Here is a 20,594-nt window from a genome sequence, read left to right on the forward strand (position 1 = left end):
TTTTTCTTATAGTTAAAAACTCATAGAAATTCTTGATGGAAAGAAAATAATGTTAATGCAAGATAATATTCCATGGTTCGTTTAGAACTAAAATTAAATATAATTTTAAAAATTATTTCAAAATACCATAAAAGATCTATATTTAAATCAATAATATAACAATTGACAAAAAATAGTTTCATCTTTTATAACATTTTTTACTATTCAATACATTAATCAGTTGAATATAAAGCCCTCAAAGTTTATTATTATATATATATTATATTATTGTCATAGCAAATAAAATACATACTTATTATTATACACCAAGGACAAGAAATCATTAAGAGTAAATTAATTAATTAAGACCCACATTTATATCTGAAACAGGTTTTGAAATGTAATTTCAAGGTTATGTATTTTCAAGATAATTTCTAATAAAATCCTTATCTCATTTTAACAGGCATATTTTTTAACCTAATATTTGCTGCTGTATGATTTATTCCCAATTGTTTGTAAATAGTATATAACAAATAACAGCTATAGGCTTCAATCTCATAACAAAGTTGTATTGAGATTGATCTCTGACAAGTACACAGGGTTGGCTTAGACAACTAAATGTATTGAAACATGTTATTGGTTATTTATTATTGCTCTTTAATAAAATATTGTAATACTTTTACAGCCTCATTATCACAACTTGTCGCTGATAATGATAAGAATGACTTTTAACCATTTATTACATAAAGATAGAGTCAGTAGGATATATCAACTAGTCTTTTATTCATCATTAATATATTTTTTTAAATTTTTTCTTGGCAATCACATTATTAACAAAATATAAAAGTAAAAAGAAACAATGTTGTAAGCAATCTATTTACAATCTATATAATATTGTCTTGAATAAGCTACCATATTTTTCACGATCTATTTTTTTAAACTAACTAACCATTAACTATAAGAATCCAACACTGTTACAACAATAATATTCACATGAATCACAAGAGAAAGTTATCATACTTAAAATGGTATTTATATTTATATAATAATACTTAAAAGTAAAAACTTTTTTAAACATAACCAAGGCTCGCGACTTATAGCACTTAAAATCATTAAAATAAGCATTTAAAAAATTTAAAACTAAGCAAAAATATTAATTAAAAAAAAAAATATATATATATAAAATTCTTACTAAAAAATCAAACAAAATAAAAATAAATCTTTACTTTCAAGACTAAGGATTTTCTAAGGGATTTTTCTGAAAAATAAAATGTAAACTGTTCTTTCTGTTTTTGATCATTCTGACGTTCTATACTCAGTTCTATATTCAGCGTTGGAATATCTTTGTTCACCCTACAACAATGCCTCGGATGGTGACGAACTACATGACAACGTAGATAAAATAAAATAAAAATAATTTTTATTTTTAATTCTATCAAAAACGACTTTACAGAAGAAAACTATAAAAATGTAAAAAAAAAAACTGGTCAAATATGCAAAAATAATCAGAAAAACTGAAAATAATAATTTTTTTGAAAAATTACTGAAAAAAAGCAATAAAAAAAAGCCGTTTAAAATTTCTTAATTGTATGTGTTATAACTTGACATGCACTTCTATAGCACTCTGCTACATTTTAAGTCAACCCATAAAAATAAGCGAATACTTTAACTCCCGAGCCCTGTACATAACTAATTAAATTTTTTTTTAATAGTTTTTGAATTATGTTTTATGTAACATACTTTACCTACATTATTTCATATATTCTGTGTTTATAGCAATGCTTGTTATAAAAACGATATTAATATTTGTTAAACATAGATATATTAGGAAATAAAGAAAAATTAGCGAAGGCATTTAAGAATGAAATTTATAACTGAAAAACTGACAGAAATATAATAGATTATTGAAGAGGAGGATATTTGTTTATACTGTTTTGTACATGATTTTTGATAAATCTTTACAAAACCAGAGGGATACACAAATCATAAAAAATATGGTAGATAGTTTACAAGACCATTGCCAAGATATTACTTAATAGTTATAATACTAAATTGAATAATATTTCCATGATAAAATGTTTAACCAATAGTCTTATATATAAATAATTATATTAAGTCAATTTTCTCAAAATTTTCATCAAAATTATCAATATTTTCATCACAGAGTCCATACAGTTCACTAAAATAAACTGTTAGAGAATTATATCTTGAGTTAAGTACATTCTGTTGCACCTCGACAAAATCGTCATCAGTTGAGTTAATACACTGAAAACAAAAAAAAATAGTCCAGTAAATTACTACTATAGTGGTTATAGTGAGTACAAGGGCTTAAAGTTCAATGCTTTTAAAAAATTGTTCTCAATTTTTGATACAATTCCTTCACATTTGTAAATATGATCCAAGAAGATATTATTTAAATCATTTTAGGTTTAATTATTTTTATTTTTAAAATATTAAATAATTAAGAACGTTTACTAGTTTTAAATAACAAAATTGTTGTACTTTTACATCACATTATTTTTGATCATCAAATTGGTTTTGCTATAAGGCAATTAAGAAAATATTTTAATCTTAACTATCAAAAGGTTGAAAAGTGGTTGAAAATTTGATAAACTATTATCATAAATTATGCATTTATAAAAAATAACTTTTAGAAGAAGTTTTATTAGTTAAAGAAAAAAAAATTTGTTATATTTTTTCCAGGTATTTAATTATAATGTATTATTAATGTTAAAAGCATTAAAATCTGAGCTCTTATGATTATTATCATAATATAATTTTTTTTTTACATCAAAAATGTTTGTATTCTTTGGTAAATGTAAGGCAATATTAGATGTAATTTTTCGTGCTAAGGACAGTATATTCTGTATACCGCCATTTTCTGGCATCACATTAGACAGTTTGTACTCTTCAAAATTCATGAGTTCAGGTCCACCCCAAGGTGGAGATAAGAAAACAACATCAGCTTTAAGAGTTGGCGCTAATGCAAAGAAATCACCAATAATGAACTGAATGCGATCGGCAACACCATACAACTCTGCATTGTGTCGTGCTAGTTCAATCTTTTTCGGATCATTATCAATAGCTATAACTAATACATAACTTTATTAAGCTTAATAAATATAACAGTTTAATAGGTTTATATTGTCTGAAATAATTTAACTTACCGAGTTCACAAGTTTTAGCAAATTGAATAATATTACCACCAGCACCACAAAATGGATCAACAATTAAAAAGCAACTGCAGCGTTCAGCTATGTGATAGCTAATTATTTCAGGAGTAACAGAATACCAACTTTCTGAAAACAAATATTATGTAATTTTTCATATTTTGTAATGTATACAATAAATAAATCATTATGAATTACAAAAAAAATTTAAAAATAATATTATTTTTCTTTAATTATATTGCAGTTTATATTGAAATACCTTCATCTAACTGTATCCCTTTTTCAAACTCAGAAAATAATAAATGTCTTTTTTTCCAATACTTCATTAGTTTGGGATTATTTTGTAAATATGTATATCCAAATTTTTCAAAATTTTCTAAATCATGATTATTTTTATTTTGTTTCCATACTTCTTTTTTAATTGTTTTTTTACTTTTATCCCTTTTATTTTTCACTAGATGATCAGAATCACATAATGAATCATCGGCATTAGATAATTCACGCTAAATATAAAATAGTAATTAAAATAAAATATATATTACTATACAAAATATAATTATCAATTTTAACAGTTACATACTGTGATTTAAAAAAAAAATTTAAAATAAAAAAAAAAAGTATTGAAAAACCTTAAATATAATATAGTATTTAAATGTACTATTGAACCCAGTTATTAAAAAATGTATTAATAATGTTAAAAGTATTGAAAATATAGCAATTTATAGTAAAAAAACACAATGTTAAAATTACAGATTTTTAGTTTTAAAATAGTTAAATTAATGTTCATCTATCAACCAATTATTTAATTATTAAATACAATTGAAATATAATTTAATTTTTAATACTTAGTATTGTATATTTGCCATATAATTTAGATATTGCTCAATTGGAAATAAATATACAGTATTGATACAATGATTGCTTGTTGTTTATATATTTTCTTCATTAATATCTAAAGTGTGATTAAGTAAAAGACATGCTGTAACAAATCAAATGATTTTATTTTTTTTAATTATTAATCAGAAAATATTAAATTAGGCACAGCCAATATATATTTAAAAGAAATCTCAATGTGTGAATAATAACTTAAAACTTTTTCTCTTATACTTTTGAGTATGTAAAATAATAATTTTATATCTTAATAATGTTTAGTTCTAAAAACCTGTATTTTAAAATTAACACTACTAAATTTTAATTTTTTACTTACTAACAAGCCCTAATATCAACAAATAATAATTTGTAAAAATAGTTTTCAGAATCAGTATTTATTAATAAATATAGTGTCAGTATAACTACTACATTTTAGACTATATAGAAAGTGAATAATTTATTGATTTAAAATTGATTAATTTTTTTAATTTCATTCAAAAAATGAATTAAAATATTATATATATTGTAATCTGAAATGGAAAATACACATACTGTTTTTGGGAATCTGTACATGTTTAGATGTCGAGTAGATTTTACAAGATTTGTTTTGAGATATTCAACAAAAGCAGATTCATATGTATTTTGATCGCTATAAGTATATCCCATTATACTTATTGCTTGATAGGCTTTGACAAGTTTGTCATGTACTTTTTTAAAATGTCTGAAAAAAAATGTAGTATATAATTTACTGAAGACAATGATTTTTGTAAGTAATATAAAGTGAAATTGATTGAAAATAAAATTGTTTAATAATATATTTTACAAAAACAAGATTTTATTATACTATTTAATTATTTTACTTACTTATATTTATAGAGAAAATCAAAGTTAGAAACATGATCAAGTTCTTTACTATAATCTGAACCACATTGGTTGTTTTCACTAATTTAACAAAATTTTCAATGTTTATATTTTATAATTTGATATATATATATATATATATATATATATTTCTAAAATTGTAGATAGAAACATGATAAAAGATAGGTATACTAAACATTAACTTACGACTCCTCATCATTAGGTTCTTCAGTTTTTGCATCAGCAATACTCATTTCATTTATAAACTTCCAATACAATACATTATATTGTTGTTCACAGTGTTCTTGATAAGCATTTTCAATATTAGTAGGAAAATCATCCAGTCCACAGTTTTCATATTGTTTTATCCATGTTTCATTAACAAAGTCTTCTCCATATTTTTCCCAATATGCATACCATTTGGCATTCTGTTGAGATTCATCACTGGTACTTAAATTTGAAAATTGTTCTTGGATACTTGGAGAATCATTCCCCTCACAAGATAATATTATTTCTGAGCAGTTTTTGTCCTGTTTACTATAACATCAGAATTAAATTTAAAATGTAAAATTATGAATGAAATTTATATAATGGAAAAACAATGAGTGATTTATTATGTCATCTAAAATCATCAAAATAGTTTATAGGTAATTAACTTTCAAAATATTTACTTCATTGATCACACTTTGATTTGCAACTAATATTGTATGAATAAAACTAATTAAAACTAATTATTCATATTCACCTATAACAATGTCGGGCCAAAAGACGACTACATAATAATTTGATAGTTTGATTTTTATTATGAAATGATATCTCAGCAAGTATTTCAAACTTACAAGTTCTTCTAGTATAAGAATCCAAATAATTCATATTCTAGAAAGTGATAAAATATTAAACGTGTTGATTATATTCATGGACATTAAATCTAATTATAAATAAAAACAAAACTAGATTCATCTTTAAATAAATATCACATTTGATAATGTAATACTCAAATGAAATCATAAATTAAAATTAAAAATATATATAACATACCAAATAATGTTATGAATTTATGTATTAAATATTTGGTTTCCTTTATTATGAAGATAAAATATTAAATGCAACGAAATTAGAGAATAGTTATATTTATATAAAACAAAATGTATTTTATGTTTAATTTATGAAAAATTATGGACAATTTTCCATATTTTAACTAAAGGAAAACAAGAAGATAGTTTTGATTTTATTTACTAAGCATCAATTTTATGTAGAATGTCTTAGTTATGTTTTTTTTTTTTTATGAAAATTGTTGGCATAAAATAATTTTTTTTTAATACTAAACGTCAAAATTATAATAGGTATAAGTATTTAAAACTACAATTAAAAAAAAAATTTATGATTAAATATGATATAATTGCAGTTTAGTAACCAAGAAATATTCGCAAATTTTTTTTTTGAAACCCATATAAATCAACGTTTATTGAAAATTATAGTACCAAAAAAAATTGACGCCGACGCTTAGTTTTTGAATTATAACGGTTTGATATTCGAGAATTCTCGAATTTTGGGAATTATTTCAGTGTGCCTACCAAAAGATCGTCTTAGATTGTCGTCTCTCATTAATATATTTAGTTTTTACCCTGTGGGCTGTGACCTACATGAAGTGATTTTGCATAACAAGTCGAGGGATATTTTCAATTTACGGAGTGCCGATACACATGTAAACACTACCGAGAGATATTTCAAACCATGATAACTCAAAAAGTAAACGTCAGCGCCGATTTTTTTTTGGCACCATCATTTTTAAAACGTTGATTTACATAGGTTTCGAACAAAAAATTTTTAAAAATCTCTCGGTAGTTAAACTGCAGATGTTCCATAAATATATATCACAATCAAATATACTTTCTTAAATTACTTACTTTGAATGATAAAAAGACGAAGTTACCAGATATGCTACAAATTTCGTACAGTATACATGGGTTACACAATTCAAATCCAGAAAACAAGACTTCAAACTGTTTTTTTTTTTTTTTTTTAATAATATATTTATATTGATGAAAATTAAGTAAAAACTTGGCAAATGGAATGTTGGTGGATTGATAAGTCAGTAGAAGTTAAATTAATAACTGAATAAAATATTTAAAATTTTAAAAACCCAACAAAAATAGTAGATATCACAAAATAGTTTTATGATTATTGCACGATGTATTGATAAGTTTTGATAAGGAAGATTATCTTGGTATTATGATAAGGGTAACATCTTTAATCGTGCTTCCAGGTATGTATATCTTTAATCGTGGTTTATAATATTGCGTTTTGATTACCGATAGGTTACGTTTTATCCATGATTTAAGATAATATATTATCTTAAATCATGGTTTTATCTACTGACGAAAAATCATTAGTCTGATTTCATATTAATTGATTTTTTGCATCGATAGACCAATAATTATCTAACCTAACCTTATTTCCAAAATAATTTACTTGAATATTTTAATGAAAATAAAAATTTCAAAAACCATAAAAGCTTTTTCAATCCTTACAGTCACCAATTTTGCCTTTCGACATGAATACAAATAATTTTTTAATTGCTTGAAATTGAAACTATAGAATCAGTGACTTACACAGGTTTTCCATGAACTAGTGCAGTTCTAATTATAGGGCCCCCAAATTTATTTTGATCTACATAGGACCATATTCATTCGATTGAAATAATTTTTTTCCCAAGATCATTTTCAAATACATGTTTACCTTGAATAAATTTAAAAATATTGCTAATTCCTAACAATTCCTTTATTTAATATGGGTTTGAATTTAAAATTCTAAAAAAAAAAAAAAATCTTCAAGAGAAATCAGTGCAATTGCACCACTTGGTACGCTACATAGGCGCTATTGTATAGAATAATGTATTACAAGATGATTTCTACCACTTTGAAAAATAACTGTTAATAAAAGTTAATCTTATTTCTTCAAAAAAAAAAAATATAATTTTATATAATATAGTTTTTACACCAGTAAATTATTGAAAACCACTAATATGCTAACAAATGTTGTTATAATGAATTTTCAACAGACTGTGACTAAAAATGACATAAATGAACAATATATTATAATACTCTCAACAAATTTGTATATTTTAAACATAAAAATATAATTACATTTTTGTATACTTTGTAATTGTAATTAATAAACATAACAATCTTACTAGGAATGTTTAATACTGTTAATTATAAGCACTTGTGTATAAACTTTTGTTAAAAGCTAAATGAACATCATCATAATTACAATCATGATTGTGATGTTCATTTAGTTTTTATGTCACCAACAGTATTATGTACACATAATAATATAATAATTGAAGTCCATTACATTTATATTGTCAATGTTAAAATGTCATTTACACACATTTGGTGGTAAACAAACAAGTTTTATCTTAACTTTAAGATTTGATAAAATAATTTAGATATAAAGTCAAAAAGATATTTAAATACAATAAAAGATGCTACATTATATATAAAGAAGTATGAATTTAATCATACACAATAAGATAAATATAGTGATAGAAATAGAATAAAAAGGAATATTAAGTTATATATAAGTAGATATCAAGTATCATTTAGTACGTGATTTGTGTCGTCTTTGTGCCAGCTGACTTAACACAACTGGTCCAAGATTAGGAGTTGGGGGAGATTGACTGACGGCTCGATAAGTAGCCTCCATTGCTCCCTAAAATCAAAATAGAAAAAATTAAAATACATGAAAACTTATCAAATTGATTCCCTAACATTTATTTTATATGATTCTTGCAACTGTATCTGATGTGTTGGTAATTTGTCTCTATTCAAAATCCACGGGCTTAATAGAATTTGACTAGCTGTTGGTCTTTGATGAGGATCTATGTGCAACAACTTTTTTACCAAATCCTGGGAAATATATTTTATAAGGAATACAGACATAAAAATTGTTAAGCAGTACCACATTGTACCTTAGCTTCAGTCGAAACTACCATCCAGTTTCCTGATTTTAAATCTAAACTGCTGTTGCCAATGCGATTTAATATTTCAGTTGGTGTATCATCAGGGCCACTAGCAAATGGTGTATGCCTAAATAGAATATAAATTATTATTTAAATTTATTACAATCAGAAATATGGATTTGATGAGACTAACCCAGCTAATAATGTGAACAATAGTACACCCAATGACCAGATATCACAAGCGGCATCATAACCTTGTCTTTTCAGTACTTCAGGAGCTACAAAGTTGGCAGTGTAACATGGTGTCATTAAAAGACCATTCTCTGCACGTAATTGTTTAGCGAAACCAAAATCACATATTCTTAAAGCATCAGGTGATGCGCTATCAGTAGCATAAAGAATGTTTGATGGTTTTAGATCTCTATGCACAACCTAAGATTCAAATAAAATAATTGTTAGAATATATATTAATAATTTTATTTAAAAAATTAATTTCTTTTAAACCAATAAACCAACAAATAATAACTTACTCCATTTTTATGTAAATAACATATAGTTGAGGTGACAACTTGCATTATGGCACTAGCCTCTCTTTCTGAGAAGTATTTTAGCTTATGAAGTCGATCAAGCAATTCTCCACCTCTCATGTATTCCATTACTAAATAAATAGACTTATCGTCTTCATAAACCTATTAAAAGATAAATTTTAAATCAATAAATATTAAATACCTAAACATATTTTAAATAGATTCAAGAAAACTGAGTATATATTTTTTTAATACTAACATCTCTCAATGTTACTATATTATTGTGATGTCCATATCGTAAAAGAATTTCAACTTCTTCTTGGCAGTCTTTTTTTGATTTATCAATTATCTAGAAACATTTAAATAAAAATTTAATAACCACACAAATAATTGTATGAGAAACAAATGTAAATCACCTTAACTGCATATTCAATACGAGTTGTTTTATGAACACATAATCTACAAGAAGAATAACTACCACGGCCAATTTCTTGTTTTAGTTCATATTCATCACCAGCATTTCTTTTAGCATAAGGTAACTAAATAACAATATTCATAGAAAATTAATAATTATAATATGATTGCATACATTTTTTTATCTTCTTAAATTCTTAGTTTTGGAACACAAGGAGTAAATTTATTAAATACCTTTGAGTATGGTTCAGTAACTTTAGCTGGCATATATGATGTTTGTTGAAGATTCACAATGTCCTCCTCTCCCATTAAACAAGGAGCAACAAAACTAAACCCTCGAAATAGTTCATGTGCATTAGCACTAGGAGGAACACATGGAGAGTCTAAAAACAATACAGTTGTATTGACAGATGTAATTAAAAAAATAATTTAAATTCAAACCTTTTGGTGTCTTAGAAGTGAATTCACTATCAAAATAAAACGCATCATCAGCTCTACTGACAGCTGGTTTAAATGGTGGATGAATTTTTTTATGGTATAATTTGTCCCAATTGATTGATGCAAAAAAAGCGTGATCTTTTAATTCTTGAATACCAGCTTACATTTTATAAAAATTATAATAATTATTATACTTCATACATTCATAAATATTTATCAAATTAAAATTAATCTCTTTTTTTTTTTTACTTACCCGCGCCTAAGCGATTACTAGGATTTCTTTTGAAAAGTACACGTAACAAAGCTTGCGCTTCATGAGACAAAAACTGTGGCATACCAAGTTTGGCACGCAATATCTGAGACATAGTTTCTTTACGATTAGCTCCTTGGAAGGGTAATGATCCAGTAAGCATTTCATACTAATAAAGAGAAATAAATAAATATTAAACTTATGATAATAGTATTAAGATTTACCATTAAAACTCCAAATGACCACCAGTCAGCTACAAATGAATGACCTTTACGATTTACCACTTCAGGGGCCATGTATTCAACAGTTCCACAAAATGAATATGCTTTTTGATCATCTAATGGTAATTTGCTCAAACCAAAATCAGTCAAGGATATATGACCATCAGCATCTAATAATATACTAGTGCAAAATATAGTTTAAGTATATATGTTAAATCATTTTCTTGAAAAATAAATACTAAGAGATTAAGAATATATATATTTACTTTTCAGGTTTTAGATCCCTGTAAATTATTCCAAGGCTATGTATATGATCAAGAGCTAATGCTAGTTCTGCCAAATAAAACTTAACGTCTTCTTCAGTAAACATAACCTTATAAACATAATTATTTTTAATTAAAATTAAAATAGCTAAGACTAAGCTAGAATTGTATTATAATAAATAAATAATAATAAATTTATAAATAACTAAATGTCATATAAATACCTCTTTTGAAAGCCTTGTAAATAGATCTCCACCCCGTAAAAAATCTAGAATAAGGTATAATTTGCCTTCAGTCTGAAATGCATAATGTAATCGCACAATGAATGGATGGCGAACATCAACTAATATATTACGCTCCATTTTTGTTCTTATTCTATCCCTCACTAAAGTAATTTAAATAATGTTGAAACTATGTTCTTTTAATAAATTCAAATAAATAATATACCTTTAAGAGTTGCTTTTTTTAATACTTTCATAGCATATAGTGTTCCATTATCTGGGCCAACAATTTTTCGAACCAAAAAAACCTATAATAAATTTAAAATTTAACATATATCTTTTAAGAATAATACTTAGAAACTCACTTTTCCAAATGATCCTTGTCCAAGAACTTTTAACAATTCAAATTGTGATCGATCAGCTCTTTCGTGACCTTCTTTAATAAGTTCTTTAAGTTCAATTTCATGACCACTATTTTCATCTGAATCGTTTTGGTTTTCATCATGATCATAATCTAATTCTTCCACAATTTCATCTTTTATATCTGGTTTAATATCAATATTATTATGTAAACTTGAGGACTTAGATTGATTGAATGGTATTGGCTTTCCTTTGGATGTACCAACAACCATGGTGTTTGTATCCACCTGATTCTAAAATAATATACAACAATATTAATTAATACAAACAATTAACACTCTTAAGCTATAAATATGAACCTTAAAAATATGAAATAGACCGATTTTGCACCCAACTAGTAAGAAAAACACTTTAAAAAAGTACCTATAACTATTTAAGACATATTATAAAAATGTTTCATATGTACACTTAATAGCCTATTAATATTAAGAAACCTACTAATGACATTACTGTAGAAGCCATTTCATAACACATGTAGTTAAATACACTAATAATTATAAATACACTTGTATGACATAAAATATAATTCATTTGAACACTATTGATATTTGTGTAATTATGATCCATTTAAAATTTAATAAAATGTATCGCAATATTACAATATTTAAACAATGATAAGTATATACATTTGAAATCATGTACCTATTTGTAATTTAATATACTTAAATCATTATTTTTAAAGCAATAAATATAATTAAAAAAAAAAAAAACAAGAATAACAACATTTTTATATGAGACTAAAATTAATGAAAATAAAATATAACTATATTTAAAATGAATCGATTGAAATGGAATCGAGTAAAATATCCAAGATTTATTAAAATATGCACTGTTAAGATAAAAGTTTAAAACATTAATAAATGTTTATATCAACTAAATTTGAATAACAATAGAATTAAGGCTTTAATTAGAACATTAATAATATTTGTGTCGTATTAAAAATATAAAATGTTTAGAAATTTTTAAAATTGTTATTTATTTTTTAAAAAAAAGGTTTTGAATAATGGGTTAAAAATCTTTATGAAACTTCAATAAAAAAAAATTTATATATATATTAAAATGCAATAATTAATTATTAATATTTTCTAAAAAAGGATAACACAACTCAATCTTGTAACAATGATACTAAATAACTAAGAAAAATTCAAGGTGAAAAATTATATAAACATTACATTATATTTGTTGATTTCATAATTGGATATGCGTTACATAATAATTTTTAAAAATATCAAACGTTTATTTGTATTTGACAAATATCGATTTGGCATGTTTCAAGAATAATATATTTTTGATTCGCCAAATTTCACAACCTAAAATTCCAACAACTATTTTTTTTTTTTTTTGTATATATACTTAAAAACTATACTACCTGGATACCATCAACTCTACAAAACCGGGGATACTACAATATGTGGGTGCAAATTTTCAAGGATTCCCCACAGAGACATAAGCACAGGCTTTGGACAGGTGTCTAATGCGTGTCTTATTGCACTGCATCGTGTGTAACTTACATCAGATTCCGTTTGTAGCGACACTCGTTTCCAAGGGTCGACTGAATCACCGAGACCAGCTAGTGGCATTACTCCGGAGTTGTCGTGCAGAGTGCGAGGGGAGGATGTCGGCGGCGGTAGTGTTAGAGTTCGATGTGACGGCGACAATCGGTACGGGCTGTCGAAACGAAAACCGGAAACAGAATACCGTGGAGGAAATGGACGGCTTGCGGCTATCATTCGAAGCGCTTCGCGTTCGTTCCGGAGGCGTGGGTAACGTGACGGCGGAAAATCGCGGACGGACGCGGCGGTAACGGCGAGACCGTGGTTGCTGTCGACGTCGACGGACGGGCGGCGAACATCTTCGAACGCCTAGCGCGGAGTTATTCCAAAAGCACCGGAAGCGGTCGGTTAGTACGCGAATCGCGGCGAACCTCCTGGCAACAGCCGTGCTGGACCGGAGGGGGCGGGTGAGGGAGACGCGCGCGAGCGAAGAGACACCGCGGTTTACGTCATTAAGAAGAACGTGGCGTACGCGGTACGACGACGCGTGTATTACGGTACCGTAATCGTCGGGTCGCCGTCGCCTCCGGAGTCGGGCCGTCGTCACCCGTCCTCGAGTCGCGCGAACAAACGATTATTACTATTGTTGTTAATGCGCACCCGGATCGCAGATAGCAGCAGGTTTTCTCGCGTTAAAGATATGCACTGACGCACTGACGCGCACAAGTCGCGGACGCGTTGTTATCAGCGGATGTTATCACGGCATTCCGGCGACGTCGGATCGTAAGAGTAATGCGCGTCGGAAGCGGAAACAGCAACAGCTGCGGGGCTGCCGTAGAGGTGGGAATTTATCGATGGTCGCTACTATTGTTTTTTTTATTTTTTTTTCTCTGGTGCAGAGTTTAACTATCGATATTGACACATACGATTTGGAAAATTATACTGGAAGTACGAAAGAAAAGTATCGATACTTTTACTTGGTATCGAATCGAATGAAAATATCGATATGTAAAGAATATCGAAACGAAAGGACCGATATGAATAAGTATTGATCCTTTTACTTCGTCGTATCGAATTGAATTAAAATAATGATAAGAGTAAAATATAAAAACGACCGATATGAATAATCGTTCCGATTAAGAGGAAACCTATTGACACTATTGTATTGTTAACTGTGGTTTCTGGTCCGTGGAAATAATAATATAATCGTATAGAGTATAGACCAGGGGTGGCCAACATGTCTATGTACACGAGCCACATATATATATATATATAAATAATTAAGTCAAAATATCGTTAAAATTTGACTAATGATCATCACACAGAATTACTAAGAACAACTCTTACATCAATTCAACCAGATCTTAAGAAGCTTACTAAAAAAGTGGACATGAAAAAAATACCACGCAAACAAATTTAACTTGATGTTTAATTTTTTAATTTATTATTCATATAAATAATTATTTTTTTTTTGTTTATTAATCTGTACACTATAGCCTCGTATTTATGCAATAAAATTTTTTTTTTATAAATGTATACAAAAAAATTTAAATATTTTGGTTTTTGAAAATAAGACCGCGAGCCGCATACGACTATGACGAGGGCCGCATGCGGCTCGCGAGACGCAATTTGGCCACCCCTGGTATAGACTATAGCAGTGGTCTTCAACCGGTGGGTCACGGCCCAGTTTTGGGTCACGATAAGTTTTCTGTTTAAAATTTAAAAAATTCATATTTATATATAATGTATGCCAAATGATATTGCATAAAAATGTTTTCGAATAAACCCGAAACCGTACTATTTTATATTATTTTAAATTTGTAGAAGATTAGAATAAACACTTTTTTCTCAAACACTTATACTTAATTAGAAAAAATCCTCAAACTAATATGCAACACATGCTACTAAGCATTAACTGTCGAACACGTAGTGGAGGAGTGTACACAATTTATCTCAATACGCACCGACCTGAACATGCCATCCAACATAGTAAAAGTACTTAGCGAAAAACAAACTCTGAAAATAGTCTTATTATTAAGTATCACAAATATTATATTAGTAAATCTTAATGTACATCTAACTTTACTTATATAATATTTCATATGTAATATTGTAATTTTAAATCTAAAACCTAACACATCAAATATGTAACATCTAATAGCTAATAATATTTGCTGTTGAAGCTTCAATTTTCAAATAAAAGAAAAAAAGAATGAACAATCAAATGAAGTGATAGCCCGACTAAATTTATAAATCTCATTCACATTTCATATATCTATAAACTGCATAGTGTTAAATTGAGCTGAGGTGGAAGTATTTCGTGTGAAAACAGTCCGGGACAAATATCGCACTCATTTCTTTTGTGTATCAAAACATATACATTTTTCGGTATCATTACATGCATTTTTTTTTTGTATCATTACTTATATAAAAAATTAAATATTTCCTGAATACCTACAAAATATAAATTTTAATTTATTCATTTATAAAAGCACTTCTAAAATGGCATACATTAAACAATTTTAACATTTTATTTGGTTTTCATGGCTAACGAAATTTACATGGATCGCGAAAAATGTTTGGTAAGAAAAGTGGGTCGCAGGTCGAAAAAGGTTGAAGACCACTGAACTATAGCATAGGTTCTTAACCGGGGGTTCGCAGGGTGGCTCTGATGTTTGATTCCATTCGCTACTACCCATCTCTGTGAGTTTGGATTTTATACAATGGTCACAATAAAAACTAAAGCAAAAAATCTAATGGACATTAAGGACAATATGCACGTTTCTCTGTCATTTACGGTTCCAGATTTCAAAGCAATATTGTAATCAAAATAACAGCAAATGTCACATTAAAACTTGTTTTTAAATAAAAGAAAAGTGATTATTCACAATAATTTAATATTTTAGATTTATCTATTTTTTTTTTTTAAATTAAAATAAAATTAGTATTTATTTTTTTATATATATATATATTTAAGGAGGGGGTCCGTGATTTTATTTTATGCTCTAAAGGGATCCATGGCCCAGAAAAGGTTAAGAATCTATGGACTACAGTGTGATGACTGATTTATGTAAATAAATCTTCCACCACGCGCTCAAACCATTTTACTCGAAAAGAATTATTGTTCGATACCATTCGACTATTCGAGTGCTTTTGATTTTTGAAGCAATATGGCGGTTAGTAAATAATTCGATACTATTCATTCGATACCAGTATTTTTTTATCGACATGAATAAAGTATCGAAACCGTGGTATCGATACAAAAAGTATTTGTATCGAAAGAAAAGTATCGATACTTTATTGGTAACGGTAGTATCGCAAAGTCCCTAATCACGTGGTCTCTTCCGTAAATAATTTACAACAATTATTGTTGTCTTTTCGTGGACGCTGATAGTATGATTATGTTGCTATGATGTTTTTGGCGATTGTAAACTGCACCCGGGTAAAATTCCAGGTAAAATACTTAATTCGTTACAGCCATATAATATGAATAATTAAAAAATATATATAATTTTAAAAAGCAAAATAAATACAAATATTACAAATATTAACATATAGTGGATACATATTCATCAATTGGAATTTGACCACTATTATATTTATTAATTAAATTTTCTAAATTTTTGGGTTTTTTTTTTTTTGTTTTAGAGTTTTGGAATTTAAACGGTTCATTTATACTATCTAGTTTAATGTATACTTCTATTTGAATTTCTTTTAACTTTTCTATGAATATGAAAATATTTGGATGAGTTGTATAAAAGCTGAAATTAAAGTGAGAATGAAAAGACTCGCATGCATTTGGTATAGCAAAGTTGGCTCTGCTGATGCTTGAACCCATACTTCAGGTGAATACTGAGCTTCTTCACTTATATATACGTCTACCAAATATTCCGCAAATCGTGTCACTCTTTCATCAGGCGCAGTTTACACTATACCAGGGGCGGTCAAACGATCGATCGCGGACGATTTCAGAGTCGATCATGTTAGATTTTATTTTTAAGCCACGTGCACGAAAATGAATCGTGGTGGTTATGAAAAAATTGTCAATAAGTTTTATCTGTATAGTTTTTATCTTTTATTCTGGTTTATAAAAAAATTTTCCAAGAAAATCGATCTTCAAAGGTGAAGTATATTTTTAGTAGATCGAGGCCGAAAAAAGTTTGGCCGTCTCTGCACTAAACCTTTTTAACATCGATAAAAATTCGGACGCAGTTTACACTATACCTTTTTAACATTTCGATCACTTCCGTTCTGCCGATGTACATTTAAAGGATGTCCGAGTCCATCGGCGGCTCTTTGATATCCAACTCGTTGTCCGTCGTATTTTGCTCTTCGAGTGCGTTTAGACATTCGCTTAGGTTTTTGTCCCACAACGACTTTTTGTAGTCGTCCACTGATTTCACCTGTAATCCAATAGTCATAATAAACAAATATATAAGAACGCTCCGGGCAGGCTCGAATATTGAGGCTTTGCTAAAATTGTACTTTACACCACCTCGATATTTGCGGTTTTACGTTTTTCAGTTTCCATATAATGCCACTTTGTAAAAAAGTAATAGTTTTTATTTATAATTTTTTTTTTTTTTTATAATATTTGCACCTCGGCAACTATAAAGACATCGGCTGATAGTGGGTCATGATTAGTAAAAGACTCTTGCTCCAAGACCAAGACCAAAACGGTACTGGTCTAGCAAGAATAAGACCAAACCAATACCAAAGCTGCAAGACCAAGACCATCATTGCAAGACTCTTGCAGTCTTGCAAATTTTAATTTTTTTTCCCTGAAAACACATTAGTTATCTAGATTTCATTAACTAATAATTAATAACGAAAATAATAAGAAATTATTTGTATTGTTATTACATTTTATCAGTATTTGAAAAAATAACGAATTATTGAAAAAATGATTACAAATAATTGGAATTAATATTACAAAATAACATAATATAGTTGTTTCATACTTAGCAATTACTGAAAAATTATATTTTTTCCTCAAAATCGATGGAAATGTCGAAAGTTGTCTTCCTCATAGAATAATTTATGACATATCCATAATACACCTCTACTTTGAATCGAATATACTAATAATTGCTGGAAGTCATTACGGACAACGATAGATATCATTTTGATAGGAAGTACGTTTTTATTTTCGTTCGTAGCTTATTTGATTTTTCCATACTATACATTGTGTACTTAAACTAGTATCTTATACAGCATATCATTTCATTACTGTCGTAAACTTGTGGTCTATAATATTCATATTTATTATAAATGTAATAGGAACTTACAAAGTTAATTAAGCTGGTAAATTGATTCATCAAATATAAATAAAAGTAAAATAATATAAACATAATATTTTAAAATGCAGTCTTAAACGAGTACCTATAATAAAATTAATAATAAAAATTACATTGTTTGATTGTTTTAAATTATTAATATACTACATAATATATTGTACTTAGTTTTCATCTTAGAAGTCATAGCAAAAAACCTACACAGCTATAACAGGTAGATATTTAGTTTTTTTTTTATATTTTGTGAAAATAGCAAGAGTCTTGCGCAAGACCAAGACCAAGACTGAGTTTGCAAGACCAAGATCAAGATTAATGCGTATACCCGAGACCAAGATCAAGATTTTGAAAGTCTTAGTCTTGGTCTTGTTTTGATCATCACTAGTCATGATGGTATAGTAACACTCGAGTAACTTTGTGCTAGCTCTCGGAAAACCTATGTAGTTTTTAGCTACATCGTTGTTAAAAACTCGTATACTTATGATCACCTATACGGGAGTTTGCATGGCTAACCAACATCGAATGTCCTGTAAATGCTTTTTTTTCATACGAGAGCATTGAAATATAATTGATTACTATTTTCATCAATATTGAAAATCCCTTTAATCTTCACGTTATTTTCACCACTTCGCACGGTTGAGGAATACACGTAATACAAGTCAAGCTCCTATGAATCATGTACAATCCGACAACAATCTGACTCGAAATAAACCCAGTCCGAACATTAGACTTACTTCCATTTGCAATTTCATCGCAGCTATCCGAATATCGAATACTTTCGGACTATAATGGTAGAAATGGAATTTGATGTTTCCATTTTCGGTGACGACTCTCTTAAATGTTATAATATAAATAATAAATACATGTAGACGGCCCTGAATTTAATAATAATACTTTGATTAAATTATTGGTTGTCACACACGAATCGGTAGCGTGTATATTTTTCACCGGCCACTGTGTGCATTCCAATAAGTACATGTACTTTTGGTTGTTCCCGTAACGAGAAACGACTACGTCTCCTAGTTTACGTGCTTGTCGTAGTTCGTGTAATGTGGCACACCGTTTCCGGTACTGCATACGAATATGTGTTCGACTTTTTGAAAAGTTCCTGTAAATCGCTCCGGTTATTAAATCAAAGTATATCATGAGAACATGTAGTTAACGCAGCAATTGCTCGCTTAAGCGAGTTATTGCCCGCAGCAGTCGTAGCTTTTTGACTTTGACCTAACACGGGAAGTTTGGTGCAAACTACGCTGTGGTTTCCCATTTTTCCGATTATATAAACGTTTGATTCGTCTTAAAAAAAAAAAATAAAATAAAATTATACCTCATATCACAGCGGTACAATTAAGTTCGAGGATTTTAAACGATTTTCATAGGACTCTATATTATATATTATTATCATAATATATTATTAATTAATTTTGGTAAGTGCTTTGAAGCTTGACAGCCCTAACTGAGTGATTGATCTAGCCAATGTTTATTTAAGACTTTCTATCTGGGTGGGGTGGTATCGTAAATTCTCGGGGTATATCCTATGAGGATATTCTCGTATGTGGTAAGCCATAGGATTAAATAATTAACAAAAAAAATACACTTTTTTGGAGAGTTTACCTACCTATATTTATCGCCTTGAAATAAAAACTGGATCCTGCATATATCCTCAAACAGTTGCGCTTATTATACGTAATAACATAACATTAATGTTTTATTTCTACAAATAAAATCGTGGTTATTGCTATAATTTTAAATAGATCACTGTAATGTTATATCAAAACTTATTATTTATAATAACTATTATCATTATAATTTATAAAAAAAATAGAATTAAAATATTATTATTTGATAATTAAATGAGAGTAATTATATAAAAATTATATATGTATTTAAAATTTTTAAACTTAATTTATAAATAGTTTTATATAAAGCATTAATTTAAATATTTTATTGATTTTTAAAAATTTAAGTTACAAAATTATTATATTTATACTATTAAAAATTAAAAAAATAGTAAAAAGCGGTTACCTGGCTCCCGAAGGAATTTTGATTATGGTAGATAAAAAAAAAATTCCAATTCTAAAGAGAAATTAAAAAAAATTTGAATTATTACATTTTTATTTTATTATTAAATTAGAGTTATCAAATAAAATTCATTTAATTGATTTAAAATTTTTAAATTTGATTTATATTTATACAAGGAAATTATATGTAT

At 27.6% G+C, this 20,594-nt stretch overlaps 2 protein-coding genes across 2 annotated transcripts; both read right to left on the bottom strand.

Annotated features, from left to right (window-relative positions):
• Positions 1–1,545: 1,545 nt before the first annotated feature.
• LOC112691444 (trimethylguanosine synthase-like) lies at positions 1,546–6,869 on the bottom strand. Its single transcript, XM_025565697.1, has 9 exons — positions 6,788–6,869; positions 5,626–5,756; positions 5,088–5,417; positions 4,884–4,961; positions 4,572–4,740; positions 3,409–3,652; positions 3,147–3,278; positions 2,769–3,070; positions 1,546–2,244 (listed from the first exon to the last, which is right to left on the bottom strand). Exons 2-9 carry the CDS (start codon positions 5,751–5,753, stop codon positions 2,086–2,088), a joined length of 1,542 nt encoding a protein of 513 aa, XP_025421482.1. The 5' UTR covers positions 5,754–5,756; positions 6,788–6,869; the 3' UTR covers positions 1,546–2,085.
• Positions 6,870–8,040: 1,171 nt separating this feature from the next.
• Positions 8,041–13,894, bottom strand: LOC112691437 (ribosomal protein S6 kinase 2 beta-like). Its single transcript, XM_025565684.1, has 16 exons — positions 13,110–13,894; positions 11,544–11,831; positions 11,405–11,486; positions 11,182–11,342; positions 10,961–11,067; positions 10,698–10,875; positions 10,477–10,642; positions 10,227–10,382; positions 10,020–10,168; positions 9,788–9,910; positions 9,631–9,720; positions 9,375–9,533; positions 9,038–9,276; positions 8,854–8,971; positions 8,654–8,791; positions 8,041–8,594 (listed from the first exon to the last, which is right to left on the bottom strand). The coding sequence occupies exons 1-16, from the start codon at positions 13,326–13,328 to the stop codon at positions 8,481–8,483; spliced, it is 2,487 nt and encodes an 828-aa protein (XP_025421469.1). The 5' UTR covers positions 13,329–13,894; the 3' UTR covers positions 8,041–8,480.
• Between the last annotated feature and the right edge of the window lie 6,700 nt (positions 13,895–20,594).

The sequence above is a fragment of the Sipha flava genome, unplaced genomic scaffold, assembly GCF_003268045.1.
Source record: "Sipha flava isolate LNK unplaced genomic scaffold, YSA_version1 613_pilon_pilon, whole genome shotgun sequence".
NCBI classification, from domain to species: Eukaryota; Metazoa; Arthropoda; class Insecta; order Hemiptera; family Aphididae; genus Sipha; species Sipha flava.

What these genes read in the sequence shown, in the direction of transcription:
- LOC112691444 (XM_025565697.1), bottom strand. Translation starts at nt 5,753, where the DNA reads ATGAATTATTTGGATTCTTATACTAGAAGAACTTGTAAGTTTGAAATA. An exon ending in TGCTAAAACTTGTGAACTCG is followed by an intron (nt 3,071 to 3,146) that starts GTAAGTTAAATT and finishes GTTATGTATTAG; the next exon opens with TTATAGCTATTGATAATGAT. An exon ending in AGAATACAAACATTTTTGAT is followed by an intron (nt 2,245 to 2,768) that starts GTAAAAAAAAAA and finishes TTTTGTTTTCAG; the next exon opens with TGTATTAACTCAACTGATGA.
- LOC112691437 (XM_025565684.1), bottom strand. Translation starts at nt 13,328, where the DNA reads ATGATAGCCGCAAGCCGTCCATTTCCTCCACGGTATTCTGTTTCCGGT. An exon ending in TTACTGAACCATACTCAAAG is followed by an intron (nt 9,911 to 10,019) that starts GTATTTAATAAA and finishes ATTGTTATTTAG; the next exon opens with TTACCTTATGCTAAAAGAAA. An exon ending in GTTATTTACATAAAAATGGA is followed by an intron (nt 9,277 to 9,374) that starts GTAAGTTATTAT and finishes TTTGAATCTTAG; the next exon opens with GTTGTGCATAGAGATCTAAA.